General features: G+C 42.9%; 1 protein-coding gene across 1 annotated transcript in view; it reads left to right on the forward strand.

The window, feature by feature from the left end:
* brsk2a (BR serine/threonine kinase 2a) overlaps positions 1-17,985 on the forward strand; it is a gene marked incomplete at both ends in the record, with an annotated part of 318,021 nt that overhangs the window by 284,420 nt on the left and 15,616 nt on the right. The window contains 5 exon segments of the mRNA XM_080438342.1: positions 1,606-1,703; positions 4,925-5,075; positions 5,518-5,569; positions 5,571-5,584; positions 16,636-16,696. Coding sequence (XP_080294468.1) covers positions 1,606-1,703; positions 4,925-5,075; positions 5,518-5,569; positions 5,571-5,584; positions 16,636-16,696 — 376 coding nt within the window.

Genomic DNA, 17,985 nt, shown 5'->3' on the forward strand with positions numbered 1-17,985 from the left:
TATTGGTTACTATTTTAGTATATAAACTAATAATCTTTGATCTGTAAATCTTTTGTCCAGTTTTTATTAAAGCAGTAAAAGTAGAAATCCTTGGTACAATGTATCTTATGTATATTCAACAGGTTTTGGGTTTTATATCAGAATATCATATAAATTTACTATTTCTCATCTTGAGTCTACTTAGAGTTGCAACCAAATGATTAGACTAATTTATATTAGCTAAATGCTTGACCTTTTGGTTTTTCACAGTCAGGGAAAAATATTGCAACTCAACTCTATCTTATATGTACTTATCTTATCTACTTCCTTACAAACTTGCTTTTTGGCTTCCAGCAACTGTCTTGCTCTCCCAGAAATCAGTAAAAGAGAAGACTCATGACTTATGCTATTTACATTGGTGACCACCCTCTGTTTTTCTTATCAAAGTATTTCAGTCTTTGGAGCTTCCTCAGGTGATGTACTCATCACCCCTTTAAATGTAAATGTGAGAACTGATTAGTCTTTTGTTAGGCAAACTCAGTCCCTCTTTGCTGGCACAGTGGACTTTGAGTGAGACATCAATTTCTTTAACCTAGTTACTTATTATTAGACCAATGTGTTATACCAAAATAATCTGTTAGTAATATTCTCATGTGTAATAACTACTTTCAGTCTTGAATTTACCACAATAACAAGTTACTGTAGCAGCTGAACATTGTTTTGTGTTACTGCAAGTAACAAACATGACAACTTTTTAGTGTTTCATAGTCAGTCTGTGTTGCCTTTGATGACTAAAATCATAGCAAAGACCTTCAGCCATTGGGTCAGCTCAATGTCACCATTTGACGTGACTTCACCAAGTATAACAGTACAGTGGTGGAAAGTATCTACATTTACTAAGTACTGTACTTGAGTACAATTTTTAGGTATTTGTACTTTACTTGAGTATTTCCAATTTCCAATACTTTTACTTACTCCACTACATCTCAGAGACACATATTGTACTTTTACTTCACTACAATTATTTGACAACTTTAGTTACTAGTTACATTGTAGATTTTGATTATTATTACAAAACATTTATTAACCACTTTAGTCTTATATACATTTAGGCTATATCTACAGCAGATCTACAAGCTCATCGCGACGCATTGTGAGCTTGTAGATCTGCTATTTTAAAAATATTTGTATACATTTTATACATTTGAAAACTTGAAATGGGACATTCTGCATAATGAGTACTTTCGATACCAATACTTTTGAACTTTTACTCAAGTCAATTTGAATTCCTGACCTTTACTTGTCGCATTGCGACGTGTTTTGTAAATTGGCTCTTTTTGATTTTGGTGTAGACAGAAAAAAGCGGTCCGAGTACAGTTGTAAGACTAGGGGGTTTAAGTGGTTAACCACTTAAACCCCAGCATTCGGATTGTGGGGAAAGCTTTCGCAGCAGATCGACAAGCTCACAACGCGTGAAAGTAAAAGCTTTCCCTACAATAACAAAAACCCCTGAAAAGATATAGTATAGATCCCTGAGGGACTCTGGTCAACCATAACATAGGGTTGAAGTGGTTGAGCTGCATTGGTCTCACGTCTGGTCTGTTCCTCTCGTTGGTCTCTTTGCAGTGACAACCAGGAGAAGATGATCTACTTCCTGTTACTGGACCGTAAGGAGCGCTACCCCAGCCAGGAGGACCAGAACCTGCCCCCACGCAACGAAGTCGGTGAGGCACACCACGATACAGCTACTGGCTGGACTCATAGGCACTGGTGTCTTAATATGTCTCTTTTTGACTATGAAGGGTTAATATTGCGTTCACATTGGCATCTACTAGTCTCTGTCGATTGGAAACCTGAATGTCCCAAACTGTTACTTTTCGGGATTCGGAATTTTTTCAAAAGTATTTTCAAAAGTAACAGATCGACAAGCTCGAAACGCGTCCCTTCACGCCGCGTTTCGATCTTGTCGATCTGTTACTTTTGAAAATTATTTTATTAATTTTGAATCCCGAAAAGGGATTTTTGTTTCGAGCTTGTAGATCCGCTACTTTTGCTATTCTTTTTAATATATTTTGAATCCCGAAATGTAACCGATTTTGCTGCTTTTGTGTGATGCTGTAGTGTGATCAAGTAGGGCGTTAGTTTATGAAAACAAGTTAGAATATGGAGATAAGAGGTTTCTGCCCGACAAAAGCTACAAAGTTATGCAGCTCATTTGTCGGCGAGTCGCTGCTGAAGTGTTGATCAACACACTTTTACACTATTATTTACATAATTATTATGTGTTATCATTCAAATCTTTGTGTGTTGTCAATTATTTGGGGGCCCGCTTGCAAAAGCCCACTGGTGTGAGTGTAGTAATGTGCTAGGATATTTCTCCTGTTTTGTGTAGTAATAACCTGGGAGGATATTTCTCCCCTCTTGAAGGAATTGGATCAGCTCCAGTAGACAGCGGCTTGGCTCTCCAGTTTGAAATAGCTCCCTGTTTACAGGAACGAGTGGAGCGCCTCAATTAAATGTGGAGGGCTCTTAGGGTTTCAATAGGCTAGAGATTTCCCTCCAAAAACACTGTGTGCTGTTATGCAGCTGCCTCCATTCAGAGCACGCAACGCTTTCCCACACAACAACCTGAAGTACTCAGATGTTTTCTTTGAACCATTGAGACCTAAATCAGTAGTTCTCACACTTTCAAGATTTTTCAAACAAAAAAACGAATAGCAGATGTACAAGCTCACAGCGCGGCACGAAGTGACGCGCTGTGAGCTTGTATATCTGCTATTTTTGAATAGCCAACACTAAAATCTCCAATGACACAGATGCTTTGAAGGGCTATTTCACTTTCAAACGTGTTTGGGGTCATTTTATCATCTACTCTGGCTTTTGTGCGCACCACAGACAGTTTCTTCAAGTTGCTTGATTCAGTATTTAGATGTTTGATATCCATTTTATCAAGCACGCCCCGCCCCTTCCTATATAAACTAAATTTTAACCATATTAGATTCATTGAAAACACACGTCCTTGGTTCTGGTGACTGATATTGGCCTTCTAATGGGTGAGGGGCCCTGTTTTCTCAATTACTTTTTTCATTAATTTTTTCTTTGGTAAATTAATTTATTTTCATTTTTTTAAGTAATTGAAAAAACACGGTCCCCTCATTTATTAATTAGAAGGACAGTATCAGTCACCAGAATCAAGGACCTGTACGTTTTCAATTAATCTAACATGGCTAAAATGTTTTGAAAATGGCAGATCTGCAAGCTCACAAGCTGTGAGCTTGTAGATCGGCTATTTTTGAATAGATGAAGTAGAAAATAGAGCTTAATTGGTTAATGATCTGCAAAGTAACTAGTAACAAAAGCTGTTGGTGGAGAGACAGGCCCCTGGCACAAAACATTTTCAGATGGGGATCCACGGCCAAATACATTATTCATTAGACATGAAAAAAGTAACCACTGAGTTAGAAAGAACACTGTGTGAAAATGTGTGCTTGCAATTTCTTGTTATCTGTGTTTGAACAAGTACACCCCCCTCCCCCTCCCCCCAGCCCCTCAGTAAATACAAAACCGAGGCAATTAGTCCGACACCCAGAGGGCAAACATTATTTATTCAATCATCACTGTATGTCAACGGTATCATGGACTAAAGATTGGCTTAAGATCACAGTAACATGCGTGTGCATAAGTGTGAACACGCACGGCACGCACGGCACGCACGCACGCACGTACGCGTTGTTTCAATTTCGTTTTTATTGTAAATTCACTCTTCATCAAGAGTGTCACAGACAGAAATTGTAGATCTGCTATTTTCACTATTTTCAAAAGTTTTTTTTAAATGATTATGAATGAAAAAAGGAATGGTTTTGGACATGTTTACACCTAACAGCAACAATATATAACATACTGTATATGGCGCAATTAAAGCTAACAGCCAGCTTTAATTGCAGAGGTAGCACCAGTAATAAACTCAACTTTCACAGCAAAACGATAGGCGAGTCATTTCTAATATCACTGTGAACTCTACTAATGTTGTAAAATAAATGCAGTTAGTTAGGGTTAAATACTCCTAACAGTGCAACTGAACATGAATAACAAGAAACAAACGACACAAAATGTGTTCATGGTCTGTTAAAGCATGCTGTGAGATATAGAGGCAGGACAGGCTATTGAATATTCTCCTATTAGCCAGTCCAGAACCACCACTAGTGGGCGCAGTCTGGTAGATGTTGAGAGGGGTGAGGCTTCTCCTCAATTCCAAAGCAAAACATTTATACAAATTTAATTGTGTCAATTCATCATTTTTATTTAGTTTGGAATATTTCTATGTTGAGCTGTCCATGGTGCTGATAGTGCGTAATGCATCCAAGCTGAGGCCTGAAAATATGAAACGTAACCTAACCACAACCATGAGAAGTCCATGTTTACAGTTGTTTAAGCTAGGCTATGTGTGCTAATAATGCAGGTGATGTGTTATTATGGATCCCACTTCAGTTCTAGGCAAAACCCGCTGTAATTGGCCAGTAGTCGCTGTGATTTGACAGTTCTCGTTTTTGCAACTATGCCTAAACTTAACCTTAACTCTAACCCTAACTTCAGTAAACTATGCCAGCCAGGGAGCTAATCAGACAGGTAAGGCGTGTAGAGAGCGTGATGTTTGAGCACAGAATGTGCTGCGGGTGTCAATAAACAGTTCTTTCGAGCGCTCTGGACATGATAATCCAAAGCACTCCTCCACTCATGAAACGCTTTCCATGGACAGTCACGGCCCCCCCAATAAGGATCCATTTGGTTCCAAACTATCATCAATTTAGCTGGAGACCCCCATGGAACCCCCTCAAGGACCTCCCAAGACCCCACTTTGAGAAGCACTGCTTCAGGCAGCCCAGCTGGCTGTGTTTTGACTGTGAGGTGGTGTGTTGATTGTACCCTGTGTGTGTACCCCCTGCAGACCCTCCCAGGAAGCGTGTGGACTCTCCCATGCTGAACCGCCACGGCAAGAGGAGACCGGAGCGCAAGTCCATGGAGGTGTTGAGCGTGACGGACGGAGGGTCCCCTGTGCCCGCACGCAGGGCCATCGACATGACACAACACGGACAGAGGTACCCTAGAACACTGACCATATAGGGCTTTGCTCTGCAACAGGGAACATGGGATTAAACACAGTTTCCAATTAGCGTATTGCACACTGTGCAGCCTGCGGGCGGGCGTGTGTGTATGTGACTATGTGTGACTATGTGAGAGAGAGAGAGAGAGAGAGAGAGAGATGAGAGAGAGAGAGAGAGAGAGAGAGAGAGAGAGAGAGAGAGAGAGAGAGAGAGAGAGAGAGAGAGAGAGAGAGAGAGAGAGAGAGAGAGAGAGAGAGAGAGAGAGAGAGAGAGAGAGAAGAGAGAGAGAGATGAGAGAGAGAGAGAGAGAGAGAGGTGCTGGTGCTGGGCTTGCAGCAGCCCAGTGTCTGTCCAGCAGGACTGTGTCAGCTCTGGTCAGACACACACGCACACACACATTGACTCTGTGCTCACTGTGTCTCTTGTCTCACTGTAGTAAATCAGTGTACAGTAACGCCTTGGATATTCCTGACGGCAACACAAAAATACAGCAAAGCAGAAAGGTATTCATATTCACCCCCCCCCCCCTCCCCCTCCCAACGTGCAGCCAAACCACATGTCAAGGAATAGACAGCTTTATGTAGACCAGTGGTTCTCAAAGTGGGGTCCAGGGGCCTCTCAGGGTTCCTTGAGGGGGGCTCCAAATGAACAGGTCTGTAACTGTACAAATGGAACACATGGGACACAGACACATTCGGTTCCATTTGTACACTCAGAGTTATGGGGAAGTCCTTGAAATTAAAAAAGTTTGAGAACCACTGATAGACAATGAAATATGTTCCCCATGCACAGACATAAGAAACCTGCAACGAAGTGATTAGTGAGCTCGATCTCTTGAGAGAGTCTAGTCATGTTTCTGTATTACAGCTTTACTTTTTTCTCTGCAAAACGTTTGGCATGCTCTATCTCTGCCATACTCAAAATGGTAGTCAGACCTTTAGATAAATAAATACAATTTCTTTTTACTTTTGAAATTTCGAAGAAAAAAAATGATTCAGTCTATAACATTTGGCTCTTGTTCATCTGCCACAACAACGCAGTTGGGAGCGTTAAGGAGTGGATGACGTAATCCGTTCTGACATCAAGAGCAGTTTGTCCCAAACAATGGGTGATGACCCTTTCTTTCTTTTCAGATTTATTTGGCTATTCAAAAATAGCAGATCTACAAGCTCTCCAGAGTGCCGCGCTATGAGCTTGTAGATCTGTTATATATTTTTTAAATCGTGAAAATGTGTGAACACGCATGCTCGCTTTAAAAATCATATATTCAAAGATTTGCATAAATGTTCACAATTCTTTAATAGCCAAAGTATAAAAATAATGGTTATAGCTCAAATCTAAAATGACACAGATGCATTCCCGGAATGAATGGGTTTAAATCTCTATTTCTGAGAATCCAATTTCGTGAAATTCTAAAATGTTTCATACATTTGTAGTCATTTATCTATGTTTGGGTCCCGGGGGAGACACCAAATAAAAATTTTAAGAACCCCTGATCAAGAGATCGAGCCCCCGCTGTTTCCCCCAGGAACCCGTAGCTATCTAGTTGTAGACAATAGTCCATCAATTAGTCAGAAGCCAGTTTTACAACTGTTGCGGCCTGAACCCTTTCATCCTATCGTTGTTGTTGGGCAGAAACCTCCTATCTCCATATTTTAAATTTTTGTGTTTTTCCGTAAATTAACGGCCCTAATTGATCATACTGCAGCGTCACACAAAAGCATCAGAAGTAGCAGATCTACAAGCTAGAAACGCGGCGCGAGCTTGTAGATCTGACGTTTTGGACATATGAGGTTTCCACCCAACAGAGACACTACGCACTGTAAGTAATCATGCTGAGATATAGAGATATACAGTACAGTAATGTTGCATTTCAGTCCCTTAAGAATTAGTTTTGTCATATTATCTGGAACTTCCCTACTCCACAGTTAGCACAATAATCTTTTTTAATACATTATAAATATTCAGAATACATTGGAGCAATCAGCTCCCATACTGTGCCCCACTTTCTCTGACCCAGAACATTTCTTCCTTCTAAACAATCTACTAAGTTGATCCAATGCCAAATCAGCAGTAGTTCACAGTAGTTGTATTAAAATCAACTTCTTCGTCTTATTTCATAAGCCAGTAGTCTTATTTAGTCACAACTCATTTTACTCAAGTAAATTATATCACTACCGCTCATATTGCCTGATGTGGTATCAATAAAACATGTGTTTGTATTGTTTCCTTTTATAATGCCAAGTGTTTGTTTTGGTGCAGCCACCGACTCAACCCTATTGAATCCCGTTCATGCTCTACATCAGTGGTTTTCAACCAGTGGTCCGGGGACCACCAGTGGTCCTTGAGGGAGTACCAGGGGGTCCCCAGCGAAATTAGTTAACATAGCTTCACAATCATTTTAACCGCTTAGCTTTGGCTATTCAAAAATAGCAGATATACAAGCTCATAGCGCGGGATCTGCTATTTTTTTTAAACCTTGAAAAAGTGTGCATATCTTTGAATATTTATATTTTAGCGAAAATTAACTGATATCTTTGCTTCTGGCGGTCCCTGGCACAAAACATTTTCAAATGGAGGTCTGCGGCCAAATGTACATCAATTTAGGGGTCCTTGGCATGAAAAAGGTTGAAAACCACTGCTCTACATTATACCGTTACATTTGGTTGATCTGGATTGTAATCTGCAGCTGTTGAGCAGGACTGTGATCATCACTTGTTTTGTGTTAGGCATGAGGCTTCATTTCAAATGGGTATTTTATAACGCATCTAAAAGGCATTGAGGGGCATAGATAGATGGGTAGGTATGTATGTTGATTGATTGATTGATTGATTGATTGATTGATTGATTGATTGATTGATTGATTGATTGATTGATTGATTGATAGATAGATAGATAGATAGATAGATAGATAGATAGATAGATAGATAGATAGATAGATAGATAGATAGATAGATAGCTAAAGTACTACCAACATCCTATAGCCCACTGACAGTACAACAATTTAATAGAAAACAAAATAATAGTAAATCAATCTATAAAAAGCAATCCTAGTTATAGTAATGAATGCCATAGTTGAACTGCCCTAAAGATAGATAGATAGCTAGATAGATAGATAGATAGATAGATAGATAGATAGATAGATAGATAGATCCCCACCAAACACACGTCTTAAAACTGCCCATGCAAGATTGGTTTCCAAACTGTGGTGTGATGAATCATGCAAGTAGACCCACCTCTTTAAATCTAATACAGCAGTGGTTCTCAACCTTTTAGACTGAGTACCACCTCAGAAAATATATGGGTCTCCAAGTACCACCATTATGACTGATGTTAAAATACAGTAGTGTGTGTAGACCTAGCCCATCCTATTCAGCTATACTGAATATATACTGTTAACACAGGAGACAAATTCTAATAGAATATGTCATTTTCACAGTTACATTATGGTACCACTAAAACTGACAATTCTCACACCCACAGACAGACAGACAGACAGACAGATACCCGAAAAAAAGTACTTTGTTACAGTAACGAAGTACTTGTACTTCATTACTTCCCATCTCTGACCTTTGGAGACCGCCAAGTATATAATTTTTGGACGATTTATTTTACGCTTCTTCAAGCGGCATTTCATTTGTTCTGCATCCTTAAAAAAGACTTCCAGAGCTCCCACCACCTCTCAGATCTTCTCCTAATTCCTCCAGTCCTGCCGGGCCTCCGTCGTTTCAGTTTTGGTTTATTCATTTTCCTGTTTTCATCACTTTCTCCCCGCTACCTCATCCCCTCAGGCAATCAGAGTTTTATCTCTCCTTTATGGAAGATTGCATGAGTTTTTAAACTTTTCTCCCCCTTAGCAACTTAACCACTTGAACCCTAGCATTGCTATTCTGGGGAGACCATTCGCCAAAAATAGCAGACGATAGCAGACTACAGACAATGTGTTCAGACAATAGCAGACTACTAAACTATTTTGGTGTAGAGGGGGGGGGGGAAGAGAGCGGCCCAAGTACAGAGCCGAAGTATTCGTTTTGTCACGATCTTCCCCTGTTCTGGCTGCCCTGCCTCTGTCATGTGCTACTGTTGCCCCAATTTTTCCTTTGGATTTGACTTCTAGGGGGACCTCCCAATAGACTGTGGATACAGGAAGTTGGCCCGTTTGGTCTGCCCTCAGCTCTCCTCTTCCGGTGGGGGGCGCCTATGTTTTCATTCCCACTGACAACATTTCTCCCACAGAACACTAACAACATTTCTCCCACGGAACATGGATCATTTTGGTTGTAAGCCCCACTTGTTTCTATAATGGAAGAGCAAGTTAAAATGTTACTAACTCTCCGTGGTGTTGTCGCTCCGAGGACACCATTGTTGAATGAGTTTGGGTTTGTTTCCAGTGGGAACACATTAGAATGGCCCTCCCGACAGATGGAGTAGCGCAGCTCGGAATCTGTTCTTGAGAGATAACTGTTGCCCTGTTGTGACTCTGCTCCTGCTCAGCCACTCCCCTCTCTGTGCGGCCTGATTGTGAGACCGGTTCCACCTGGGGTTCCCAGCGGTGACTGTTTGCTCTAATTGAGACTGTAGGTATTTAATGGGTCTGAGTGTTTCGTTTTGAGTTGCTTGTTCATCGTCGATGTTTCCCGGGAGTTTGTTCTAGTTATAAGTTACAGTTTGATCCCTCTGTGAAGGTGTACCTCTGTTTTATATAAGTAAAGTGTTGTTCTAGGTCAACTCTTGACATAACGGGCTATATTGCGCAGAAAAAGGGGTAAAAAGCTAAATAAAAGGTGCTCAGTTGGTGCAGGGGTACATCATTTTTTGTATTAATGTTCTATTATCATTAAAATTGTAGTGTTTTTGCCAATTATTCGGGGGCCCACTTGCAATACCCCTCGTGGCCCACCAGTGGGCCCCCGGCCCCACAGGTTGAGAATCACTGGACCACTCTAAATGTATCTCAATAGGAACGTCCTAACTCAATGGCGGTGGCATATTGAATAGGTTTGCCTTCTAACCCAGCATCAGTCATCACTGAAACGCTCCCCATGCATCATCCAAATCTCTCAAGAGGTCCATCTATTTCCCCTGCCACCACAATACCATCTCTAGCACCCACAGCAGGCCGGCGGAGGGGATAAATGTTGACAACAAAATGATGAATCCATAGAATAGTCTGCATGTTTTGACATTTTCAGCCTTTTATCATATCGTCGCTGTCGGGCAGAAACCTCATACAGTATCTCATCAAAAGTAGCAGATCCACAAGCTCGAAGCTTGTCGATCTTCTACTATTGATGGTTTTGAATTTTAATCCTGAAAGGAAATAGTTTTGGACAAGTGAGGTTTCCACCCGACAGACGATATCCTTTGATTGCGTGCGTACGCTCAATTCAGACCCAAGGGAGATCCATATCACAATAAAAAACACATATACAGCCACGAGTATTGGACGATATACACGTGGTGCCCAAACGTTTGGCTGAGTTTCTCTTGAGCCAAACCGTATCTCTGCGCGGCAGCAAACTTTCGTCGACAGCACATCACAGACACATCAGACAACTTTACATCATAGTGTGTCAGAGAGAGAGAGCTGCCTTTGAAATATCTATTTTGACATGACTGATCTCCACCAGCGTGAATGCTGCTGCTGCTGCAAGAGAGACTTTTAGGCTTTATCTAAAATTACAAAACCATGATGCCATCTAAACCGGTGTTTCCCAATTTTTTCCCCCAACATTTGGTGTCTCCCAGCTGGGACGCTTAAGCCCTATTCAATAGTGAAATTAGATCTACTACCTAGATCTGCTATTTTCACAAATGTCTTAAAAGTTTTTATTTTATTTTATTATTATTATTTTTTTAGATACTGTATATAAGAATGAACCACTTTAGCTCACAACTCAACGATGTGAGCTTTTTGGGGGGGGGGGGGGGAGATTCGGGTTGCGAATCTTTACTCGCAACCCGTTAAAATTGATTCACTATACCCAAAAAATTGGTCCCGACCCATTGTTTGGGAAACACACAGTCTAAAGGTGACTCTCCACCAAACAGACTCAGTTCAGCACAAACTGTCGGCCAACGGCACATTGTTGTGCGCATGGGTTAAGAAATTCAAACGACATAACTCTCCATACCAGGAGGCAGCAGTAGTCTGCAACGCTGGTCTGCAGTAGCCTGCCAGTATTGCCAGGTCTGCTTATTATAGCGACTTTTGGCTTGTTTTCCTGTAAAGTCGCTTGTAAATATTCATAGTTGTGGGTTGCTTTTGTTTGGGCTTGTTTCTGAAGTGTAGTTGCTTATTTGGGCTTGCTTTCAAGATGTAATAGGGCTCAAGTGGTGAAACTGGTCTTTTCTTTTGGGCTTGTTTTCATAGACCTGGTCGCTTGTTTCACTCACAGAATCTGGCAACGCTGGAGCCTCCAGTCTCAACTCGGACCAAAAAAAAAAAAACCTCTCTCCCCCCTCTTCACCACCCCGCGGCTATTGACGGGCTCTTGCCTGTTGGGACCCGACCCGAGAAAGTTCGGTCGTCCATCGACATTCAACTAGAAGTCCCAACCCGACCGCACGGCACTATCTACAAAAGGTTGTCGCAGGTTGTCGGCAACAGACGATTTCCAACGCCTTCAGGGGCCGATGTCGGCACGGTGGAGAGCTGCCTTAAACCGCAACACCCTACACAGCATTTTGCCTCTGGCACCTCCTGCTCTCAGTGCTGCAAGCAGTGACGTAACTGGCTCCTATGAAGGATCATTGAATCCATTTGGGATAAATGCCCCCGCGGAAGGAAGCTGAGGCCAATGCAGATCATCGTTGCTGTCGGACAGAAAACTTCTATCTCCATATTCTAACTTCTTGTGTTTTTTCGTAAATTAATGCCCTATACTGACAGATACTACAGCATCACACAAAAGCATCAAAAGTAGCAGATCTACAAACTCGAATCTGCAAGCTCGAAAGCTTAGAGCTTGTAGATTTGCTACTTTTGCTTACTTTTTAATTTGAATCCTGAAAAGTAACAGTTTTGAACATATGAGGTTTCCACCCGACAGAGACGTTATTCACACGAAGACACACAGATCCCCTTCTTTTATCCTTTATATATGCTCCAGAAATGTCTGAAAAGATGTTTTAAAAATCACAGCGAGGGAGAAGAGAGAACACATGATTTAATTCCCAATCTTAACGAAGTGCCAGGAGAAAATGAGAGAAAAGTTAATGATATGTAAATGAAATATGGAAAACCTCTGCCGTGTGAAGAGGAGAATATCAATGGATCCACCCCCCCCCCCTCCCTCCTCTGTGTACAGTTCTGCTCTACTTGCTTCCTGCTGTTTCTTTTCACTTGGATATGAGACTGTAGTGGTCTTAATAAGTCAGGCGTTGAGAGGGTAATTATTAAAACATGACTTATCTACAAAGCTCAGATACGCACAAAATAAAACAACCTTTGTCTTTGAGTTCAATTTGCACGGCCAAATCTGAAGGGATCTTTACACCGTTTAACGTCAGAAGTTCTGAGGGGCTGAACGGAGAGTATCAATTCAACGCACACACAGTCTCCAGGGAGCTGTCAAGCACAGGACAGGGATACATGGATACATTTTGTATAAAATTGTGTTGCAGATTAATCTTTTCATAGATTTCATAGATAGCTTCATATACAGTACTTATTTGACAGCACTGTCATCACTGTTGTGTTTGTTTACATCTGTTCTATTAATATGTTGAATTCCCGTTAATTCACTCTGTTCTTGGTCTGCTCTTTTTCCCCACTCTACACCAAACCTCTTTACTGGAAATAGCCGATCTACTCACATTCTCAGAATAGGGATGCTAGGGTTCAAGTGGCACTGGTTAATGTAAAAAATAAAAATCACAAAAAAATTTGGTGGCCCCCTGTAGCAACTCCAAGGACCCCCTAGTGGTCACGTACCCCCTGTTGAAGACCCCTGATTGAACCACTTCATCCTTTTTTGCTACTTTTTTTTTTTTTTAGAAGATTTGAAAATGTCTGAAAGTTCCTGAAAATGTTCACCTATATGACGCGCCTGTTATAGGTGACGCCAGGTTGAAAGAGGTTGTACAAGTTTGTTGATTCAGGAGTACATTATGCTCTGCATGGGTAACTCCATTGTCAGGTAGTGTGGATATTGGCATCCGGGTGACTCAGGGTTTACATTATACCTGCCCACCCCACCCACCCCAGCGGAGGATGGTGTTCAATTTCTCCACGGTGCCTCCGGCGTGGCCGGGCATTCCAACGAAGTACACAATCGGCCATGTTCACGAATTGGACGCCGCCGGTATAGCGGAGGGGGGGCGTTCTCTGTCTCTCTGACAAGTTAGTTGGGCGCCTGTTCAGCAGGGAGTGGAACTGGGTCTAAAATAGCATGTTCCTCCGTCGCGTTATTGCCGTCCTCGTGAAAACTCCTCACTGTCGCGAGTGAACAGAAGCGTCTGGGGTGGGTACCGGAGGAGATGTGGTTGTGTACTCTACACCTATGATATAAAAAGAAAAAGGGAGCAGTCAGTATTGGGGGTGCATGGTGTGGGGGGCGATGGGGCATTGCGTCATTGCGTGAGTGAAAAATGTCTCCACTTCCCTGTCATGGAATAACAAATTGTTTTTTTGCACCAACAACAGTGTTTATTCTCCCAACTCCCCCCAACCCCCCCCTGTCTTTTGACTCTGGGGAGGGTACATTTTGTTTCATATGATTCCATGCCACCCCCCCCCCCCCCCCCCCCCTAAAAACCTCTTGTAAATGTTCCACCCCCCACAGTGCAGCATCGGAGGCCCCACAGGGGCCCTTGGATGGGCCTCAGACACATCCATTGGTCACACTGTGGGGGAAAAAAGAGAGGGGCCCCGTTCCAAAATAGGCTTATGGGAAAAGTTAGCTCAAGGACTAATGGATAATAGACAAAGTAGAATGGATAGACTCACATGGCGGTCGGTCACAAACGCCCTTGCACAATCACGCGCACGCACAGATGAAACAAGTGCACGCATGCACGCGCACACACACACACACACACACACACACACACACACACACACACACACACACACACACACACACACACACACACACACGTCACACACACACGCACGCACGCACGCACGCACGCACGCACGCACGCACGCACGCACGCACGCACGCACGCACGCACGCACGCACGCACGCACGCACGCACGCACACACGCACACACGCACACAGACTGGCTGGCTGGCTGGCTGATCTCCAGTCTCTCCTCTCCCTATTTTGAATGTACTCACGTGGACTCTATTTGCATTAACCCATTTAGACCTGAGGTATGTTTCTATATCAGTGGTTCTCTAACTTTTTCATGTCAAGGACCCCCAAAATAATATGTATTTGGCCGCCGATCCCATCTCAAAATATTTTGTTCCAGGGACCCCCAGAAGCAAAGATTTGAGTTACAAATGTTCGCTTAAAAAAATATGTATATTCAAATAATAGCACAAATGTTCAAGAGACAATAAAAAAATAGCAGATCTACAAGCTCATAGCGCGGCACTCGGTGCCACGCTATGAGCTTGTATATCTGCTATTTTTGAATAACCCAAATATAAAATATGGATAAAGTGGTTACACAGATGCGTTCCCGGTTTGAATGGCTTAAGATAAATGATTGGTTAGCTGTGTGCCGTTCACTATAAATAAAAGACTCGTCAACAGCAATCCCCCTGCCGCTTGCTGACAGCCCATTACTGTACACAGCATAACCATCTGTAGCGTTCGCCTTATAGAACGGCTGCTCTATAACACGAACAGATGCACCGCGCCGCGAAACAATATGCCTCTGATGGCCGCAGGACACTGCCGTTTTGGCTGCGTTTCCACCATGCACCATTCATTGGCATGTGTTTATATCTATTTGTAACTCAGAGAGTGTGAAAATGTATACAGGGTCCGTTCAGTTCCATATGCACACTCTCTGAGTTAAATGAACATCAAGGGTTTGTTACCGTGGGCGTCCCTCAGTGGACCATAATATAGGATTTGCTGATCGTTGCTGTCGGGCAGAAACCTCTTATCTCCGTATTTTAACTTTTTGTGTTTTTTGTGTGTAAATTAACGCCCTACGTGATCACACTACAGCGTCACACAAGCATCAAAAGTAGCAGATCTACAAGCTCGAAACGCGGCGCGAAGAGACTTGTTTTGAGCTTGTAGATCTGCTGCTTTTTCCGTTTTTGAATTTGAATCCTGAAAAGTAACAGTATATATATGTGGTTTCCACCTGACAGAGATGATATCGTTGATGTCGGTTAGAAAGCTTGTATCTCCATATTTCAACTTTTAACGTTTTTTTTCCCCTGTACTCGTGCGTCATTGATGCGACACATTGTGAGCTTGTAGATCGGCTGTTTTCACAATTTACAATGCTTTTAAAATAATAATAAAACAGCAATGGTAAATGATAACAACTCCCTGGCCAGCTGCCCTGAGTGAAATAAGGCATCATGACCCGAGCAACCGCTATACTGGCATGCATGCATGACATACACACACACACACACACACACACACACACACACACACACACACACACACACACACACACACACACACACACACACACACACACACACACACACACACACACACACACACACACACACTCACACTCACACTCTTACTCACACTAACCAACCAACCAACCAACCAACCAACCAGCCAAGGTCTTATTGTTATGTCTCACACGTTTGTGCAGAAAGACATAGGAATCTACATTATAGGCTTTAAGATGATACATATGAATGGGGGGAGATGACGAAGATGGACAAAATGACTAACTAATGAGCAGCTGGTGTTTCTACGTCATGACTGGCGGAGTGTGTGTGTGTGTGTGTGTGTGTGTGTGTGTGTGTGTGTGTGTGTGTGGGTGCGTGCGTACGTGCGAGTCCACCATGGAAACAGATTGTCCTGCGATATTTTTTTTTTATATCTCTGAATGTGGCTGTGCTCATAGGGGCTATAGTGACACCGCCTGTAGGAAGAAACAATAATTCATTGATATCAAAATATCCAATTATGACTGATGTGGTGTGAGTCGGACAGACTGGCCGGAAATGAAAGTGCTTCATAAGTTTGCAGCGTCTGTGTTGGTCTGTTCTCTCTGTGTAACTGTGGCGGTTTCTAGCCAGTAGCCAGAGATGACCAGTTGCATTGTGTGATGCTGCTGTGTTCCCCCCATACTTAACCACTTCAATATGGTTGGGCGGAGACCCTCAGGGCTCTATACTGGTGTCTTTTCTGTTTTCTTTTATTGTGGGGAAAGCTTTTGCAAAGAAAATTGCCAACCGACAAGCTCACGACGTGGCGCGCTGCGAGCTCATCGATCTGCTATTTTCTGCGAAAGCTTTCCCTACAATACGGATGCTGGGGTTTAAGTGGTCAATGCCTCTCCTCCTACCTACTGCCTGCACCTGTGTGCACAAAGAGCTTCAAGGAACACACGCCCTTCTAAAAAAAAACACTTGTGTGTGTGTGTGTGTGTGTGTGTGTGTTTGCCCTCCAGGTCACGGTCCATCAGTGGAGCGTCTTCTGGCCTCTCTACCAGCCCTCTCAGCAGTCCACGGGTAAGTCGCACACACACGCGCGCACACACACACACACACACACACACACACACACACACACACACACACACACACACACACACACACACACACACTCACACGCACACGCACACGCACACACACTACGGCTAGATTGTCTCGGTTGCTGACCTTTAACAAAGCTACACAAACACTGCGCGAAAGCAATATCTCTCCATCTCTGGAAATGCAATTCCAATCCGCTGTTCTGCTGTGTTATTAGTCTGAGATATGGGATCTGTATCTACACCGCCCCCCCCCCCCCCCCCTTCCCCAAACCCGCCCCCCGCCACCCCACCATTTTAATTCAGATTTAAACTCTTATCTCTATGCACATCCGGGAAGCGTGGATCAGCTAGGATAAGCTGGCTTGCTATTCATATTCGGTGGAAGATCAGGCTTTTTTTTTTTACATGAGGCCTGTTGTTCTGTCGGCCCGTCAGAAGAACAAAAACTTGCATGACAGTTAATTAAGTGGTCAGGTGGATTGAGCCGCGTGCATTTTCAGAACATATTGTTGCTGTCGGGCAGAAACCTCCTATCTTATATTTGTGGGTTTTTTTCCCGTAAATTAATGCCCTACTTGCTCATACTACAGTGTTATGCAAAAGCCTCAAAAGTAGCAGATCCACAAGCTTGAAACGCGGCGCGAAGCGACGCGTTTCGAGCTTGTAGATCTGCTGCTTTTGCTATTTTTGAATTTGAATTTTTGGACATATGAGGTTCCCACCCGACAGAGACGATATTCTTTGTAATGATCAATCAGTCGACTGTGTTCCGGCTTGGATCAACGCCAAAGTATACTTTGTACGTTCCTATTCATCGGTATCACAAAGAAAACAATTTTTTTTTAAAGAAAAAAAAGGCCATGACTTCATTTTATGTTATATTCCCCCGGCACCACAGGTTGAGAACCACTTGCTCTCCACTTATTATCCCTTCTCTCTTGTGTTTTCCATGGCCTTGATCCCAGCGGAAATCCCAGCTCAGGGAATATGCGTCCCTATGTGTTTTTTATTTTTAATTCCCTAAGTGTGTGTGTGGGGCGGCTCATGGTAAAACTTTTCCAGCTGACTAGCTTGAGAAGGCTCCAGATTAACCACCGTCCTAAAAAACCAAGCTCCTCAACCAACCACACAGGCTTTCCTCGGGGCTGATCTGAAAGGGAAATTGATTCCCCCGAAAAGCCGACCAAAGCCTGCAGGATTCTGCTCTCACCCACTGATTCCATGTAGAAGGCATTTGTTCAAAGTGTGTGCATGTGTGTGTGT

The sequence above is a fragment of the Gymnoscopelus braueri genome (assembly GCF_963280865.1).
Source record: "Gymnoscopelus braueri genome assembly, chromosome: 9".
Taxonomy (NCBI): Eukaryota; Metazoa; Chordata; class Actinopteri; order Myctophiformes; family Myctophidae; genus Gymnoscopelus; species Gymnoscopelus braueri.